The sequence below is a fragment of the Rhincodon typus genome, chromosome 30, assembly GCF_021869965.1.
Source record: "Rhincodon typus isolate 14 chromosome 30, sRhiTyp1.1, whole genome shotgun sequence".
Classification (NCBI taxonomy): domain Eukaryota; kingdom Metazoa; phylum Chordata; class Chondrichthyes; order Orectolobiformes; family Rhincodontidae; genus Rhincodon; species Rhincodon typus.
In genome coordinates, this window is record NC_063361.1 from 12,800,657 (window position 1) to 12,819,305 (window position 18,649).

The 18,649-nt window shown below is 40.5% G+C and overlaps 1 protein-coding gene across 6 annotated transcripts in view; it reads right to left on the reverse strand.

Moving 5' to 3' along the window:
* Positions 1-2,267: 2,267 nt before the first annotated feature.
* The window catches only part of gjc1 (gap junction protein gamma 1), a 52,375-nt gene continuing 35,993 nt past the window's right edge, over positions 2,268-18,649 (reverse strand). Inside the window, exons 1-2 of one of the 6 annotated variants that reach the window (XM_020534988.2) lie at positions 13,732-13,846; positions 2,268-5,438 (exon numbers count right to left, since the gene is read on the reverse strand). In XM_020534988.2, coding sequence (XP_020390577.1) covers positions 4,238-5,410 — 1,173 coding nt within the window. In that variant the 5' untranslated portion in view covers positions 5,411-5,438; positions 13,732-13,846 and the 3' untranslated portion in view covers positions 2,268-4,237. The other 5 variants (XM_048614531.1, XM_048614527.1, XM_048614530.1 and 2 more) reach the window with 5 other exon arrangements.

Consider the following 18,649-nt stretch of genomic DNA (forward strand, 5'->3'; position numbering starts at 1 on the left):
GAGTTGTTTTGTCTTGCTGACATTGAGAGAGGTTGTTATCATTCCACCACGACACCAAGCTCTCTATCTCCTTTCTGTATTCTGAGTCATCGTTGTTTGATACCCATCCCACCACAGTGGTGTTATCAGCAAACTTGTAGATGACGTTCATTTGAAATTTGGCTACTCAATCATGGGTGTACAGGGAATACAGCATCCTTGGGAGGCTCATCGTGGAGGAGGAGAAGTTGTCTATCTCCACTGATTGCGGTCTGTGGGTCAGGGAGTTGAGGATCCGGTGGCAGAGGGTGGAGCCGAGACTAAGGTCACGGAGTTTTGAGATCAGTCTGGAGGGGATAATGATGTTGAAGGCGGAGCTGTAGTCAATGAACATGAGTCTAATGTGGGTGTGCTTGTTGTCCACATATTCCAGGGATGTGTGTAGGGCTAGGGAAATGGCATCCACTGTGGACCTGTTAAGTCGGTTGGCAAATTGCAGGGGATCAAGGCAAACTGGAAAGCAAGAGTGGCGGGTCATGACCAACCTCTTGAAGCACTCCATGATTATGGAGGTCAGAGCGACTGGGGGGTAGTCAATAAGGTATGTTGCATGTGCTTTTTTAGGTGCTGGAATGGTGTTGGTCATCCAGAAACTGACATTTTTATTGCTCTCCTGAATGAAAAGAATTTGGGAGGAAGCACCACCTTGGCACTAATGCACTCACTTAATGCCGTTGTGAAAATACAGCTGAGAAACATAACAAAAGTGCTTCAAATGAACATTACTGCTCCACCTCTTGAACTTTAACACAGTCTGGGGCACATCCTGCCATTCAGGAGGAGCAATATCTTGGAACACAGACCACACCATAACACGAAGAAGGAACCAATGCACTGTCAAGTGGGAGACAATAGCACTAGAGAGCAAGACAACAGTGCATTTAGTGATAATTGAAAGCTTTTGTCACTGAAGAGGCAGTACCACCTTTTCCCAAATGTAGTGACACTAAATCAGGATATGAACATAATCTCAATTAAGGTGCTTTTACTTTATTTATCAGCCTTTGTCAAAGTCCTTACTGACGTCCATATAAACGACACTCAACTGCACTACCCTCATCTACAGACTTGGTCACCTCCTCAAAATACTCAAACAGATTTGTTAGGCATGACCTCCCTCTGACAAAACCATGCTGACTATCCCTGATTAAAATCTTACCTCTCTAAATGGAGATTAATGTTCCTTCCGAATTTTCTTGGCTTATTTTCTTACCACTGATATGGGACTGACTGCTCTATAACTCTATGCCTTATTGCTACCAACTTCTTGAAAAAAGTGGAACCACGCTGGTTGTCCTCCAGTCCTCACCCCTGGGATCATTCTGATGAATCATTTCTGCTCCCTTCCTAAAGTGTGGTGTCAAGTTGAACACAATGCTCTAACATTGGTATACTTAAAATCCTGTCCTAAACACAACTGGTACTAAAAACCGAGAGATGGAAGTTGACTGATGTCCCATAAAAATTGGTGGAAGGAAACCATTAAGTTTGAATACACAAACACGCACCAGTAAGAAGATAAAGCAGACAATATATAGAACAAAACCTCTATTTGCAGTTACAACTTTGAAGTATTTTTGAAACATGCAGATAACGGACTTTCAAACATTTTTTTCCCCAAATACAAAGACATGTATTTTTTAAAACATCCTTCTGTATCATATAAAACTAGAATAATTTGCATAGATATTGCAATGACAAGTTATATTTCCTTAGACAACTGTGTGACACAATTAAAAGACAATGCACATTTTCACCGTGAAACAAAATAGGTCTCCTGCAGAGTTTGGAATGTAGCATGAAGTTTGTTTTTTGTAGGTAACAGCAACACAAAAAAGGCACCTGTTTCTGTTCCTTATGGCAATGTTTTTTTTTTCATAAAGTGACTCATTGAATCACCAAATTAGACAGTTTTCCCATTTGGCACTACAATCACTTCATTAAAGATATGCTGTGTAGCTAAATTCAAAAACAATTACATAAAAGTACACTTATTTTTACACAGTTCAAATGTTCTTAAAAATATTTAATGTTTTATCTACGTTCCCTTTTAGTTAGAAAGGTAAAAGACCTTTTGTAGAATACTGCCTTAACATTAAAGTCACAATGGTGCTTTCAACCAATCAGAAGCAACTTTTACACCATGAAGAGAACATATTTCAAATCAGTTGGTAATCACAATACTGCAAATAACTGGAACAAAACTACTCTGTACCTAATATTATTGTGGCTCGGAAAGCAGCACATGTTAAACTTTCCATTAAAAATATAATGATGGTTAAACTAAAAAGGTCCTCAGTGATTTCTTGCATTTTCTCTATCATTTTGACCTACAGAAACACTTAGCCAAGTACAAGGCTATATGCAATGGACTGAAACCAACCAAAAGGCATTCTTCAATGTTACAATTTGTTCCAGTACATAAAAAAGGTACATTTGGTGCCTTGGAAGTCAGAGTTGACTGTTTTTGAAATAATATTTGAAGAGAGCGGATTTTAATTTGGCAACTCCATTTTTAAAAATACTAAGGTGGATCATCAAAAAATTCCTTACAAGAAATGTAAAATCCAAAATGAGAAAAGGATATTTCTCCTAAATGTGCGTCATTAACCTATACTATGATAACCTGTATTCCAAATTTGCCCTAAAATGATATTTATTCTACACAAAGTGTAAACATCTGCTTTTAAACAATAGAACACTCAATATTGGCTTTCAGGACACTGCCATTCAGACGACGAGGGTCATTTTATGAGATTTGGAATACTAACCTAAATCAAAATGATGAGTCACCAAAGTAAATATGATGGTTTCTTTATGGTTCATATTGACAACTTCAGCAAATATTGATGAAGCTCACCAACTGATCATATAATGTTCACTTTGGTTAACCAATTGGGGAAATAAGAGAAAAGTAATATTTGGAAGTCTTCTCTCAAGAAACCTTACTACCTAAGGTGCTATGGTACTTGCCTGCTCTTTGCACCTAATCATTCTTCAAAAGAAGCATCATGTTCAGGAGCACGTCAAAATATTGTAGTTCCCAAGTTCTACAATACTGTGGTACCAACAATATGTTCCAGAAACATGCTCTTTTACTCACGATGCATACAACTCAAAATTAAACCTAACATCTTCTGACTGAAGATGAAAAATAAGAAAAAGCTGCATTTAAAACAATAAAAGATAGTTTAGCATCACCAGTCTCTTAAATAGAGAATGTTTGATTTATGAAGTGCCTCTATTAAGTACCAATTTCAAACCTTATCCCATTTGATTTCAACACATTTCTGTGCTCGTTGCTTATCTTCCTTCTTCTTATGTAGGGTACTCCTTGAATGATTTGGGATTAGGATCATGATTACCAATCAAATCTTGGACAGCGCAATTCCTTGAATGTGCACTGCTATCAATGACACCTCAAATCAAACATTACTGTTACTTTACAGCAACGCTAGAATCAAAAGAGATTCTGCATCTGTAACAATTTCAATACATCAAGGAAGACCTAATGTAATCAGATATAACTTAATTTTGACAAAATGGGAATTATCCAAAGAAACAGCCATTATTCTCAAAGCGTTGTATAATGTGTCTTAACCAAAGTCAGTATCTGGTCTTGATAAATCATTATCCTTAAAATGTTGCGTGCAAGTATGAATATACAAAAATGGTATAGAAGCACTGTTGACCCTAATATCTAAAGAACAACATTTTACACAAAATTCTTCAAATAACCTTTCACTAACCATGCAACACGAGCTGCAACTACAACTGGCCTGTATCTTCCATTTGTTCCTGCCCTTTTTCCAAGGCACTTATATATGGCTGAATAGTTAAAGCTGCATTCGATTTTCAAAATACTTATGCCCAACTTGGCAATACAGCAACTAGAAGGAATAATTTCATCAAATTCAATAATGCTAATTAAGTTGCCAAAAAGTCTACCTAACAAAAGCAACCTCACAGTAAACAGAGTCCTTCAAAACAAAGCTTAATGTGCAGCAAGTTCCAATCTAGACCTCTGTAGAAGGAGCCAAAATAAACCAAAAATGCAGTAGGCAACACATTTTGTTCATGAACCGGATCTCAGATGCCTATTTATCTTGACTGACAGAAATATATATGAACTACTCATTCATAATAAGTTAGCCTCAAGTCCAAAAGTAACTGAACTAGTTGAGCAACAAAATAGTTATCAAATCCACACAGAGGTTTTCCCATCTCCAGATTTGCTGCTTATGCTGCTCTTATTTGATCCAGACTTCTTCTTGTCTTTGGGATGGTTTGAGGAGTTACTGTGCTCATTGTAAGCCTTGAAAGCCAGGTCCAGTCGCTCCTGAGCCAGTTTCAGCTGTTGCTGCACACTTTCCAAGTTGGCTGGGATGTTCTCATCATTACTACCATATTGCTGCTCCTGAGCAATATTAGCCTTATTTTGCTTGCAAGCCATTTTAGCATTTGAAAGTTCTGTATATGGAATCTGATCTGGTTTGACTGCAATGTTGTAACCAGGGGGAGCTGAAGGGGTGTTCCACGTGTATGGGTAACTGTAATTTGCCTCTGTCATTGAGTTTTGCTTGTTTCGCAGTATATCCCTGATCATGCCAAATCCCAAATGAATCAACTCCCATATGTCTATTATTAAACAAAGGCAACTTACTGCATACATTATTAGCAGAAAAATGGTCTTTTCTGTTGGCCTAGATACGAAGCAGTCTACTTTATGAGGGCATGGATCCCTTTCACACTGATATCTCGCAGTCACCTCAAAGCCATACAAAATATACTGGCCCACAAGAAAACTCAACTCAAAGGCAGTCCTGGCGAGCAACTGCAAAACATAAATTTTCATTAGACCATCCCTTTTTATGCGACGCCTCCCATCATGCTTGGTCAGGCTTTTGTGATCTTGGTTCTCTTTATCACTATGCAGTTCTATCTCTGGATATAGAATGGGATCCTCTATGTTATCATCCTCAGCTTCTTCCAAAGCACGGTGCTGTTTCCACTGCACTGCATACTGGTGTTTCTTTGGCTTCCGCTGTTCGTATTCATGATCTTCTGTTGCGGCAATTTTGTGCACAGCGTAACCCAGATATATAATAGATGGGGTTGCAATCAGAATTATCTGGAATACCCAGAATCTCACGTGGGATAACGGAGCAAAGGCATCGTAGCAAACATTCTCACAACCTGGCTGTTGGGTATTGCAAACAAACTTGGTCTGTTCATCGTAGTAAATAGATTCTCCTCCAACCACTGTCAGCACAATGCGGAATATAACAAGGACAGTCAGCCACAGTTTACCAACGAATGTGGAATGGTTATGGATTTCCTCAAGAAGGCGCGTCAGAAAACTCCAGCTCATGTTATTCAATCAGATTCCCAATCAGTCCCTGCAACATAATAGACAATTTCCATTAAATCACAGAATGAAGCATTTCTCTGAACAAGTTTGAAGATAAAACTGAATTAACTTTTCATTAAACAAAATTATAAATACAACAGTGTAATTTCAAGAACCTGGAAATTGTTTGTTCAGAGGATGTGGGCATTGCTGGCTGGGCAAGCATTTATTATCCATCCCTATGGGAAAGGTAGCAGTGAGCTACCTTCTTAGACCATGTGGTGTAGATAGACCCTCAGCACACAGTTAGGGAGGGAGTCCAATATTTTGACACAGCAACGGCAAACAAATAACAATATATTTCCAAATCAGAACAATATGGGGCTTGGAGGGGAATTTGTAGCTGGTGGTGTTCCCATTTATCTACTGTCATTATCCTTTAAAGGTTAATAATGCTTTTACGAATTTTTTTCCTGTTGTGACCTCATTTTCAGGTTTTAAAATTGTCACAAAATCACAAGGTTGACGTGAAAGCGATGTAATTAGGAAGGCAAATGGAATTTTATCCTTCATTGCTAAAGGGATTGAGATTAAAAGCAGAGAGGTTATGTTGAAGCTGTACAAGGTGCTGGTGAGGCCACACCTGGAGTACTGTGTGCAGTTTTGGTCTCCTTACTTGAGAAAGGATGTACTGGCACTGGAGGGGGTGCAAAGGAGGTTCACTAGGTTGATTCCAGAGTTGAGGGGGTTGGCTTATGAGGAGAGACTGAGTGGATTGGGATTATATTCATTGGAATTCAGAAGATTGAGGGGGGAATCTTATAGAAACATATAAAATTATGAAGGGAATAGATAAGATAGAAGCAGAGAAGATGTTTCCACTGGCAGGTGAAGCTAGGACAAGAGGGCACAGTCTCAAGATTAGAAGGAGCAGATTTAGGACTGAATTGAGAAGGAACTTCTTCACCTAGAGGGTTGTTAATCTATGGAATTCCTTGCCCAGTGGAGTAGTTGACGCTACTTCAGTAAACGTTTTTAAAGATAAGGTAGATTTTTTTTGAACAATAAAGGAATTAAGGGATACGGTGAGAACGCGGGTAAGTGGATCTGAGTCCACGAAAAGATCAGCCATGATCTTATTGAATGGCGGAGTAGGCTCGAAGGGCCGGACGGCCTACTCCTGCTCCTAGCTCTTATGTCCTTATGTTCAGGTGGGGATCTGCGAGCATAAACAGTCCTGTTAGTGTAGACACAGCTGTTATAACTCAGTCAGAGCACCATAGCGCACAATGCTGTCTTAAAGCTTGTGACCCCTAATTTTAACACAAACCTACACTTTGGGAAGCCCTGTTCTAGGTGGTAGAGATCACAGCTTGGAAGGTTTATAAGTCAAAAGGAGCTTTAGTGAATTTCTGAAGAGCATCTTGATGACTGCTACCACTGTGCGTTGGTGACAGAGGGAGTTGATGTTTAACCAAGTGGATGGGGATTCCAATCAAGTAACTAGAGGCACAGGGCAAAATTGACGGAAATCTGAAAATAAGTCTGAAATGTAAAGCAAACATCTGAAAAAGAAAGAAGTTCATGTTTCAGTGAGGCACTTCAACAGAAGTGAATGAAATAGGAATGGTATGAAGGAAGAAAAATGTTTTAGGTGGAACAAGAGAGGAACTAAGGCAGGCAAAGAATCTAACAGAACAAGAAAGAGAGAATGCGAGCGAGACTGCAAAAGGTTACAGCGGGATAACTTATTAGTTAAAAAAGGTCATTGAAGAAAGAAAAGATAGTAAAGCTGAACTGTTGCTGACACTTCAGGGGATTCTATTAGGGATTGCTATTAGAACAAGAAACAAACGTGCACAAGAAAGGAGAAGGCAGAAAACAGGAAAAAATGAAACGGGGGAAAAAGTGACTAAAATTTGTCCTCAAAACCTAAAGACAATAGATTGTCATCTCATTCAGTGATAATCATGAATCAGATTATGAATTAAAAGGACTGCTTCAGAACTTTGGAACAGAAAATAAACACTGTACTGACAGAGTACTACAGTATCAGAATTACCACATAGTAGTTTCTCCACCCGTCAACAGAATGCAAAGGGGCCCTGGTTCCATTTGAAAGACAGGGGATTACGCTGCTGACCCAGCCAAGACTCAACAGATTAACCTGTTCATTTATCTCATTTTCTATTTCTTTGGGATTATGATATACACAAATTGGCTGCTGCTGCAAAAAAAACTGCAAATCTTTAGGTGTGAAACACTTTGGAAAGTCTTTAGTACCTGAAAAAGACTGCAGTGTTCTCCTGATAATTCATAGCCTTTTACATCCCCAAATTAAAATGTAGGGATCAGGGCCCCACAGTTCTGAATCAGGGGCATTTCACATTGTTCCGGGACACTTCCAAATTTGAAATGGAAATTACTTTTCTTGTAATATCTGTACTCTTCATAAGGTGGAGCCACAGCACTGCAATGGGGACAAAACTATACACACTAGGGATGGAAACAGAGCGAAGCATACCAGTAATATATCTTTTAAATAGCTCATTTCATTGACTAAATAATAAATACTTCAAAAACACTTCATAGCAGAGACAGCCACAGAAAAGGAGGCTAACCAAATGGTTGGACCACATTGATGCTCGAAGTAAATAGAGGAGAAAGTGGAGATTTCGAGAGGGGATTCCAAAGCATGGGATACAAGGAGTGGCACCAGGTGGCACAGTGGTTGGCACTGCTGCCTCCCAGCGCCAAGGACCTGGGTTCGATACACACAATAACCCAAGGGTGGGAGAGTTTACTCATTTGTCCGGTGTTTGTGTGGGTTTCCTCTGGATAGTCCGGTTTCCTTCCAAAGTCCAAAGGTGTGCAGGTCAGGTGGATTGGCCACAGGAAATGCAGGGTTGCCAAGGTAGGAGGTGGATTCAATGGTCCAAATGGCCTGCTTCCACACTGTGGGGATTCTATGATTAGGAAGAAGGAAAAAAATTGAAGGCTGCATTCATAAGACAGCCTGGACCTCTCAAAACCTTTTACACGCAGCGCAGTATTTTAAGTAGTCACTGTTATACAATAGTAAGGAACAGAGCCGATTTCGGCACAGCTAGCTCTCACAAACAGTACTGTAATAATGATCAAATCAGAGCATTGCGTGATGTCTATCAGAAGGATAAATGTCGGCCAGGACGCAGAGGTTAACTCCCTTGCTGTTCTTCGAAACAGTGCCTTGTGATATTTTACATAGGCCCTGTCCACCTACATGGATTACAGTTTAATGTTTCTTCCAGAAGACAGTATCTCCAACAATGCAGCACTCTCTCAGTAGTGCAGTGATATTTCAAGCCCTGTGACAGGATTTGAACCCAGAACCTCATGACTCAACTGTTGAGAATGCTACCAACTGAGCCACAGGTGGTATATGCAAGATTTTAACCATGGCAGTGAGGAATGCAGTATTTCTGGAACTGGTGAATCAGTTTTAGGTCAGGGAGGACAGGTTGATAGGAGAATGGGATTTGGTGCTGGGAAGGACATGGGGAGCAGAATTTTGGAACTGCTGGAGTTTTCTGAACATTAGAGAATAGGTTGACTGTAAGGACACCACTGGAATAATTAAGCCTGAGGAGGCCATAGTTGTGGATGAGGTTATCCTCAGCAGATAAGCAAGGTGAAAGGAGGAAGGGACAGGTGAAATCAAGATAGAAATAGACAGTTTCTTCATTGGAGAATACATGGGGTCAGAAACTTACCCTAGCCTTACACAGGCTCCTGAGGTTGCAAGAAATCTGGTTCAAGATAAGACATAGGCCAGGGAATGTAATAGCATTGTCTTTGGACTCTGCACAAAACCTATTAGCTTTATTTAATTATTCATGGGCTGAGGGTGTTACTGGCCATTTATTGGCCATCCCTAATCACCCAAAGGGCAGGTAAGAATCAACCACATTGCTGTGTGTCTGGAGTCACATGCACGCCAGACCAGGTAAGGATGTCAATTTCTTTCCCTGAAGGACATTAGCAATCCAGATGGGTTTATCCCGACAATCAATTCATTGTTATCATCAATTCCAGATTTTGCACTGAATTGAAATTCCACCATCTGCTGTGGCAGGATTCAAACCTGGGTTCCCAGAACATTGCGTGCACCTCTGGATTAATAGTCCAGCCATAATACCACCAGGCCGTCACCTCCCTTAATATTCAACTGGGAGTGGGGTGTGTGGAACTGGCAATGAGGACAAAAAATTTGCGGCAGGATCCTAGACCACGTTTAACAGGAGAAAACTGTGCCTAATTCAAGTCTGGATTGCAAACAAACATTCCAGCAGTACACAAACAGCACAGGTAGCACAGGTCAAGAATGGTCACAGAGAGGCATGTTGATCGTCACTGTGGATGCTGCCCATGGTATTGCCAAGGGCTACATTTGAAATTTTTAAAATTTGTTAAATGGTTGGGGATGTTGTTGCCAAGGTCAGCAATTTACTGTTGAGCAGGTGGTACTGAGACACCTTCCTGAAATGCTGCAATTAGCAGAGCGAAGATCATTCAGAATGCTGCAAGGAAGGGGTGTTTGTAGGATGTGGAAGGGGTGTTTGTAGGATGTGGAAGGGGTGTTTGTAGGATGTGGAAGGGGTGTTTGTAGGATGTGGAAGGGGTGTTTGTAGGATGTGGAAGAGGGAGCTGACAAATGAATTCTTCGGGAATAGGTGACAGCAACGGGATGAGAAGACTCTCGACATGATCAGACAAATAAGACTGCTTTGCTTGGCTCAATCTGCCCAAGATTTAAAATGGAAAAGATTTGACAAGGATGCTCAATTGTGTTAATGGTCCCAGAAAATCTTCATAGAGTCTTATGTTCCTAGCCATTTAATACTTCAAATTAGTTCCACCATTTTTAAAAATTATTCATTCATGGGATGTGGGTATCGTAAACAGGCTATTACTTAATGCCCATCCCTAGTTGCCCTGGAGAATTTGGTAGGGAGTTGCTTTCTTGAACAACTGCAATCCTAAGAGTGTAATTACACCCACTGGGCTGTTAAAGGAAGGGGATTATTCAAAGATGTTATGACTAAATGGGACACTAATTCAGTTTATCCACCTTGGCTCAATAGTTCATAATACTACCAACTAACAAAAATCTATCAATTTTAGATTTAACATCATTAACGGAGCTCAATCCACTGTTTTATGTATGCGACAGCTCCACCCATATTTCTCATGAGCTGTTTCCTAACTTCTCTCCTAATTAACCTGGTTCTGATTTCTCTATCTCCTCATCTTAAAACTCTCCACACCGGCAGAAAAGCTTTCCATCTGCCCTGTCAATTTCTTCCAAAATTATTATAACTTAATTGGATTACCACCGGAGGGACAACCCAGACTTGGGAGGTGATAAACAGATTCACGGGAAATAGAAGGGAAAGATGAGGCAGTAGTTTACAAGGGCAGCAGAGATGAAGGTTTTTCTTGAGAAATTGGGATGAAGACAGTAGCTTTGAATAATTCCCCTAAACGAGTGCATTCTTTACATCGGTACCTGAGCAGTGGGCCACGAAATGTATCGGAAACAGTTCAATGGAAATGGGACCAAAGAATTAGAGAAGGGTCCTTTTGTGGCACAGTGGTAGGGACCCTATCTCCGGAAGAGGAGGCCCAGGTTCAAGTACTACCTGCTCCAGAAGCTAATGAGGGGAAAATAGGTTTAAAAAATAAATCAAGGAAACAGGAACTGGATGATAATGGCAGAAAGAGCACTGAAGGGGACATGTCAGAAAAATCAAATAAAGCGTGAACATCAGACACTGCTGAATGGGTAGTTGTTAACTTGATAGCAAAGAAGTCAATGAGCTGTATTTGTTTAGAGGCAAGGATGGAGTGAGCAAGGTCAGAGTTCAATGAAATTGTTGACAGCATTTAAAAAGCATAGGAAAACAAGGAGACCATTCAATTCCTTGGGATAGGACTATTCTAACCTCCAGTTATCTACCTTTGATTTATAACCTCTTCATGCTCTTACCAAATAAAACTGTACGTCTCTGGTTGCCTTTTGGGGGAAAACAAATTTTCTGCAATCCTTTGAATTAAAAAGTGCTTCTTGCTTTCACTCCTTAATGTTCTCACTCTCACTTTATGATTCCACACTCTTGTCCTGGGTGCCCTGATCAGAGAAAATAGCTTCTCTGTTTCTACCCTAGCAAATTCTTTTAAATATATTGAATAGTTTAATTACTTCATCCCCTTCAATCTTCTAAACTCAAGGAAAACATACAACTTTATGCACCTTGTCTTTAAAAAACTTAAACCTTTGACCCCACTGTAATCTGTTCTGTAACCCCTCTATGCCTATATACACATTTTTCCTACTTTGCAGTGCCCAGAACTGAACTCAGTAATTCCAATATCATTTATTCAAGGATCTGTACAACTGAAGGACAAGGTACTTGTGTATTTCACACTTTGACAGGATGGAATTTAATGTAGCATGGTCACTTATCTCTTTACGTTCCTTTGTAATTTCCTGATTTCATCTAGACAACTTAACCCGCCTCGTAACTTCAGTTAGCAGAAGGATTCAAGAGTAAATCCTTGGAGTTTCTCAGTATTTGGTTCTTCAGCTCCCAAAATGGCAAAACTCAGGGTTAGAAGAGACACAAACTATTCTAATAGCTCCTAACCGGTTCTGCATAAGCAAATCGGCATTAGGAACATACAAATGTGGAAAAATGACTGTCTGAATCATTCGACTATGACTGTCTAGCAAAGTATCTGCCAAATATAGTAGCCCTATAATTATAAAAGCAACTGACCTGTAATTAGCAGCATTCAACCTGATACAATATTGCTATAAATAATCACAAAACCAACATTTAGAGAGATTAAATGTATGGGTTTACAGTTGAATATCCTCTACCGTTCAAAGTAGCTATAGCATAATACATTCACACATTTCTCTGTAAAGTTATGGAAAAGGCACTTTCCTAACCACAATACGACAAAAGTTACAGAAACTTAGGGACATGAACAAAAGAACTGTACCTAAACCAACCAGATTAGTTTTGCCTGCAAGCAATAAGTTACAATCAGAATATTCACTTCCAGTAGTGTCAGTTATTTTACTTCTCCACAGCCATTTCTACAAGTAAAATAAAGGAAAGACATGACCAAGGAGTATCAGCTGCAGAACAGCTTAGTGCATCCCTTCACTCACCCCTATCCCAGTACCAAGTCATGACCAGGAAAACATGAATTAAAAAAGTTCTCTATGGGCGTACATTTTTCACAAATGCCTACCGTATGACTAATGGGCAAAATAAGACAGTGTGATCTTAGTTTTCCGTTCATCTTCACTGCCCTTCTTCCAAGGGATTTTATCACCAGCCATAAGAGCTACAAAATCTAGCTCAGAAAATGGTACCAACGAACATGCATTAATTTTCAAAAACGTAGAGAGAGTGGGGGGGGGCTAAAGTATACATTTTTTGATAGCTGCCTACATTAAAACACTTCCATGTAGGATTAGATGAACAATGTGAAATATATTACTAACTTTACGACAAAATGATCAGACTTTTAAAGTTCAACTTTCACGTTTGAAGTTCATGCTGATGCAGACACAATGCAAGTAACAACAGTTTTTCCTGAAAACGGTACTTAACGAATGCATTAACAATCATTTGACTTTTAAACCACTGCAAACAGTTCCCAACCCGTCGCAGTGAATAATGGAAACCACGTCCTGCTCCCTCTTATTCATAAGTCCAGATATTTTCCAGAAACCTATCTCGGGTGTCGACACACCATACCCAGAACAGCAGACAAGAAGTCTCTCTCTAATGCATCAGTCGTGTGTCTCGATGCTGAGAATGAGAGGTCGGAAACAGTGGTACAGTTTGCTTTCGTTTAAATATGCGATTTGTGAAAACAACGGCAGAGCGCGAAAAAGAGAAAGACAAAGAAAAGCAGAGAGAGAGAAAGAAAGAAAGAGTTACAACGTCAATATGTAACCACTTTGGCAACAGCAGGGCGATTCCCTGGGAGCATTAATGCTGGAAATAATAGAATGCAAAACTTTAAATTAATGGAGAGCATGTCTTTGTCCCATTCCCAGCCCTGAGTGTTTCCCTCCCTTTCTCTATCCCCTTCCCCCCCAACTCCTGAAATTAGACAAATTGTAACTTTCGGTCGAATGCATCATTTCATTTCAAAGCTTAAAACCGTACCAATAATCTGCAGCAGGAACATCTCGGAGCGGGATTCGATTCGCAAATATTAAATCAAGACTTTTAAAACAGGCGGAAACTTTGTTTTTTAAGAAAAAAAAAACTTCTTACCTCTCACTATTCGCGGCCAGACCAGCGGCTTCCCACAGTCACTGGTAGTGAGGTTTAAACTTGCTCCTAGAACTGGCCTCGAACTCTCTCCCAGCTCCCGAACTGTCCGCTTTCCCCCCGGGGAGGAATACAGCCAAATGGGGCGGGATTTCCCGAGCGGAAACTCGCCTCCCACTCCCTGGCAAGGGGCTGACAGTGAAAGCAATTGCAACAGCTTTGCACAGGGTCCCAGATACAACAAGCCTAGTCTCACCGTGTTCCTTTTACTTCACATCTCAAACTTCCAACGTGTGTAACATCAGTCTTAATAGTGGCTGGGGCACAAAATTAAACGATTTCCATCCCTTTATCGGTTTGTTTTCCTATTTATCATTGATCATTTATTCCAACTCATTATATACAAATCATACAACCAACTGCATGCTTCAGTCCAGTTTGGTAAAGGTAAACCTGGCTAATCTGAATAAAGTGGCAGAGGGACAGAGGTCTATCTCATAACATTGAGGTGATTGATAGGTTGGGAAAGGTTTCGACTCAAATCTTCCCTAGTCCTGATCATCAGAGATTGGATGTTGTAGTAATCGGGATTGTAGTGAGTTCAGCTTGGTGGACCTCATAGAATCTGAGTTCCCTGATTGGACCAGATTAACTGCCCCAATCAGGGAGCCCTGGCTGACAGATATAAACAGGGGTGTCAAGTCTCTGCTCACTCTGAGGTAGCTGGACCAGTGTCAAGTATTATGCATGTATAAATAAAGGGTGACTTGGTGATGGAATACTGGCCTCTGTGGAGTTATTTCAGTGGTAGCAAGAGTGGGATTATCAAAAGGAGCAAAAGGCCACGTTGCATGTTGATGCAATTCCACGATTTTGCAAGATCTGCCCAGTGCCTTATGTGCAAAAGTAGAGGCAGAAATTAGGAGGCTGGAAAACGAAGGAATCATTAAACCAGTCTAGTTTGTGGAATGGGCAGCACCGGTCGTACCGATTGTGAAGCCCGACAGGTCGGTTCGCCTTTGAGAGGATTTTAAACAAATGGTAAACTGCTTCTCATAGCTGGATAAATACCCAATCCCTCGCATAGAGGACTTGTACACAGAGCTGGCAAGGGTGCGGGGTCTGTCTTTCACGAAGCTGGACATGAGCCAAACATACCTGCAATTACAGCTACTGAGGATTCCCAGAATTATGCTACAATTATTACTTGTACAGGTTTGTACGAACATACGAGACAGCCTTCTGAGTTATCATCAGCTGGTGCCGTTTTTTCAGTAGAAGATAGAAAAGCTGCAAGCATCTTTTGCAAGGCACGGGCTCGTGGAAGTGTTGGTCACAGACAATGGGCCATCATTTACCAGCAGGGAATTCAAGTGTTTCCTAAAGTTGAGTGGTATTTGGTATTTAAAGGACAGCTCATTACCATCCATTGCTCAAGGGTCTGGCTGAAAATGCAATCCAAACTTTAAAAGCAGGCTTAAAGAAACAGCATACAGCATCACTCTATATCAAACTGTCCCGGTTCCTATTTGATTACTGGATCACCCATCCTGGAACTGCAGGGATAGCTCCAGCAGAGTTGCTAATGGGGAGAAGTCTCCGCACTAGCTAAAATCTGATCTTCCCGGACCTGTGCGGGGTTGGGGGGAGGGAGGTCAAATGGCAGCAGGAACGATAATGCTGGACACAGACTCTAAGCAAGAGAAATAGTTTACTTAAGGAGACGAAGTTTCGTGCGAAAACCATGGAAATGGCCCTACATGGGTGAGATGCACAGTCGACATGAGGTCAGGTTCCATGACATACAAAGTTTGGGTACGTGAGGCAGTCCTGAACAAGCACTTGGACCACGTGAAAGCTGCAAACTCAAACACGACAGGAGCAAAACATACCCAGCACCTCAGAACAGCCAGAGAGGCTGTCAGAACCTGTGGGTTCATCCCCTCTGTCTAGCATCAAAAAAACCTCAGAGTCTGAGATGGACATGGCAGATGTCACAGGCTTGACGCCTTTACTGCCTGAAGAAGATGATGAATTTCTTCCCATTCGCTCAGGACACAAGAGGCAGGATACTATCTGGTACATGCCACATGTATCTGAGACTGAGTCAGAGGAACTGGACCCAGTGCGAAAATGCCCCAGAAGAGGCTACAAGAAAAAGAACATGTCCCTGGACTTAGAGGGGGAGGGATTTAGTGATTATAATGAGGTCAGCCAGGTGGACCTCATAGAATAAGGGCTGTTAACTTGGTCCAATCAGGAGTCCTGACTGACAGACATCAACCAGACTGTTAGAGGTTCTGCTCACTCGGAGAGCTGGCTTTGAGGAAGTCGGACCAGTGTCAAGTACTATGCTTGTGTAAATGATGGTGATGGGATACAGACCTCTGTGGAATTATTTCAGATGTGAGTTGTGACTCATGACCCCTGATGCATACCCATGTGGAAATTGCACAATAGGTTTGTTTGTGCAGCTTGAGACCATTCACTCAATGTCTATAGGTGTGAGGCTGGAAAAGCACATCAGGTCAGTCCTAAATAGGGGTTGCGGCCCAAAATGTTGACTTTCCTGCTCCTTGGATGCTGTCTGACATGCTGTGCTTTTCCAGCCTCACACCTACAGACTTTGAGTGAAGGGTGGAGACAATAAGGACTGCAGATGCTGGAAGCCAATGTCTGATTTGAGCCTTGCATGCTTACCTAGGAATTTGGAACATTTCATTTGTAAGGATACAGTTGATTTTCTAAAAACGTCCATCTGTCCAGACATGACATAATAGACCTCTGGATCCGCTAGGATTTGAACCTAGAAACAAACAAACAGAAATCACTGGAAGAAGTTCAGCAGGTCTTGTAGGACCAGTGAAGGGAAAACAGCATTAATGTTTTGAGTCCAGTGATCCTTCTTCAATCCTGAAGAAGGGTCACTGGACTGGAAACCTTTATGTTGTTTTCTATCCATCGGTGCTGCAAGACCTATTGGGTTTTTCCAGCAATTTCAGTTTCTAAATTTGTCTCCAACATCAGCAATTCTTTGTTTTATTTGAACCAAGCCTTCTGCCCCAGAGTTGGGACACTACCAATGCACCAGAAGAGCCCTCTAAGATCACTGTACACTTGTGATTAGCCATAAATCTACGTCCCCTTTGTGCTTTCAGGTTTTAGAGAGAGAAGTCTTCAAAACCTATATATATGAAACATTGAGAAACAAACAAACAGGTGGAATTGTGTAGGGATTTGAGCACTGTAAGAGATTCATCTACTGTAAGAAACAGCAAGGAATAAAGAACTACAGAAGGCAACTATTGTACTCTGGGTGAGTAAGGATGGCTGTAGATTTTCCACTCCCTGCTCCTGTGGAGATAAAAAGGTGATGAGAATTTGGACATTTTCCAGCTTCAAAGGCAAAATTATGAGATAGGAAACCTGAACAAGTAAGACTGGCAACTTTTTAAAACAAGGCTGGGCAAACTGTACTATAAGCTTATCGTACTCTAGACCTCATTAAGGAGCTGAAAAATCTAAGCTGGAACAGTACTAAAAGGTCTTGTATGACCCATCTATTATAGCCCTCTACTTATGCAGGTGTTCAATACCAGAGCTCAGGAAGAGAAGGGGAATATTAAATCAATATTGTGATAAAAGGTGTATAAGTTTAGACTCTCAAGATTGTGAAGATATGTGTCAGCAGACTTGGAAACTCAAATTATCTCCACAGTACAAGGGAAAAGAAACCCTGAAAGGTGTCAGTATAGCAGAACGTTAAAAGAGTTGAGATTGGAGTGCTATTTCTCTGGACTTTGAGCCTCTGCAATAGTTTTGGGAAACACAGTTTGTTTTAATGTTTCTGCTGAAATCTTTTTATCTGCAATGTATATGCAGTTTGGTTTGTCTTTACTTTCTTGAATGTAATAAAACGTATGTACTGGTTTCATTATTCCAACTACAATGTCTCCATTTATCAAGTCATTTTTCAACTGACTCAGTATCATAAGACCTCCATTGACGTCATTAATAACTATTTTCTCCTTCATTAACACTCTAGAAGAGAAATTATATCATAAGCCAGCATCAGGTTGCCCCAGTGTCTCTCAACTTACCTCCTAGATTTGAACAATCAGGAAATAGTTCTCACTTGGAGATAAATTATTCAGAACCCACGATAATTTGATTTTTTTTTGTTATTCCAAAAGAAATATTCCCAGATCATCTGGCCCTGCTCAGTCGATTCTAAATATATTCTGTTCAAAATATAGGCACAGTTTTCATACACATTTGCTTTCCTGATGCACCCTTTTCTGAGGATTTCTTAGACATTCTTACGATTACAACGAGTCTCCCATTTAAACTCTAGCAACTGACTTTGACATATTTTATCTTATTGCAACGGAAAAACATTATTTCCTTATTCTCCCATCCCTTTTGGTTCGTTGCAACAAAGTTAACTTAGAAAGTATCACAAGCCCAAATGAGCATATATGTTTTAAAGAAACCAAGTTAACCACGCTTCCTTGTATTAACAAAAGGACTGAGTTTATTATTTACTAACTACAACGCCCAGATTAGAAATAAGAGGACAGTCCAAAAAGATAAAAAAGTGTATTCAAGCAATGGCCAACAGGCTGAATAATATGCAAAAATACATAGCAATGAGCATCTAAGGTATTTGATAAATACCATCTTTGTTAATCCAATCTAATTATATTATTGATTAATAGCCTGTTGATGTATACTACTTGTAATAATCACTTAGTAATAATCTACTTGATTATTAACCAATATATACCTTTAAATGAATAGTCAAATAAATTGCCTAGATTTCCCGGATAACAAGGTGTAGAGCTGGATGAACAGAGCAGGCCAAGCAGCAGAGGAGCAGGAAAGCTGACGTTTCAGGCCTAGACCCTTCTTCAGAAAATTT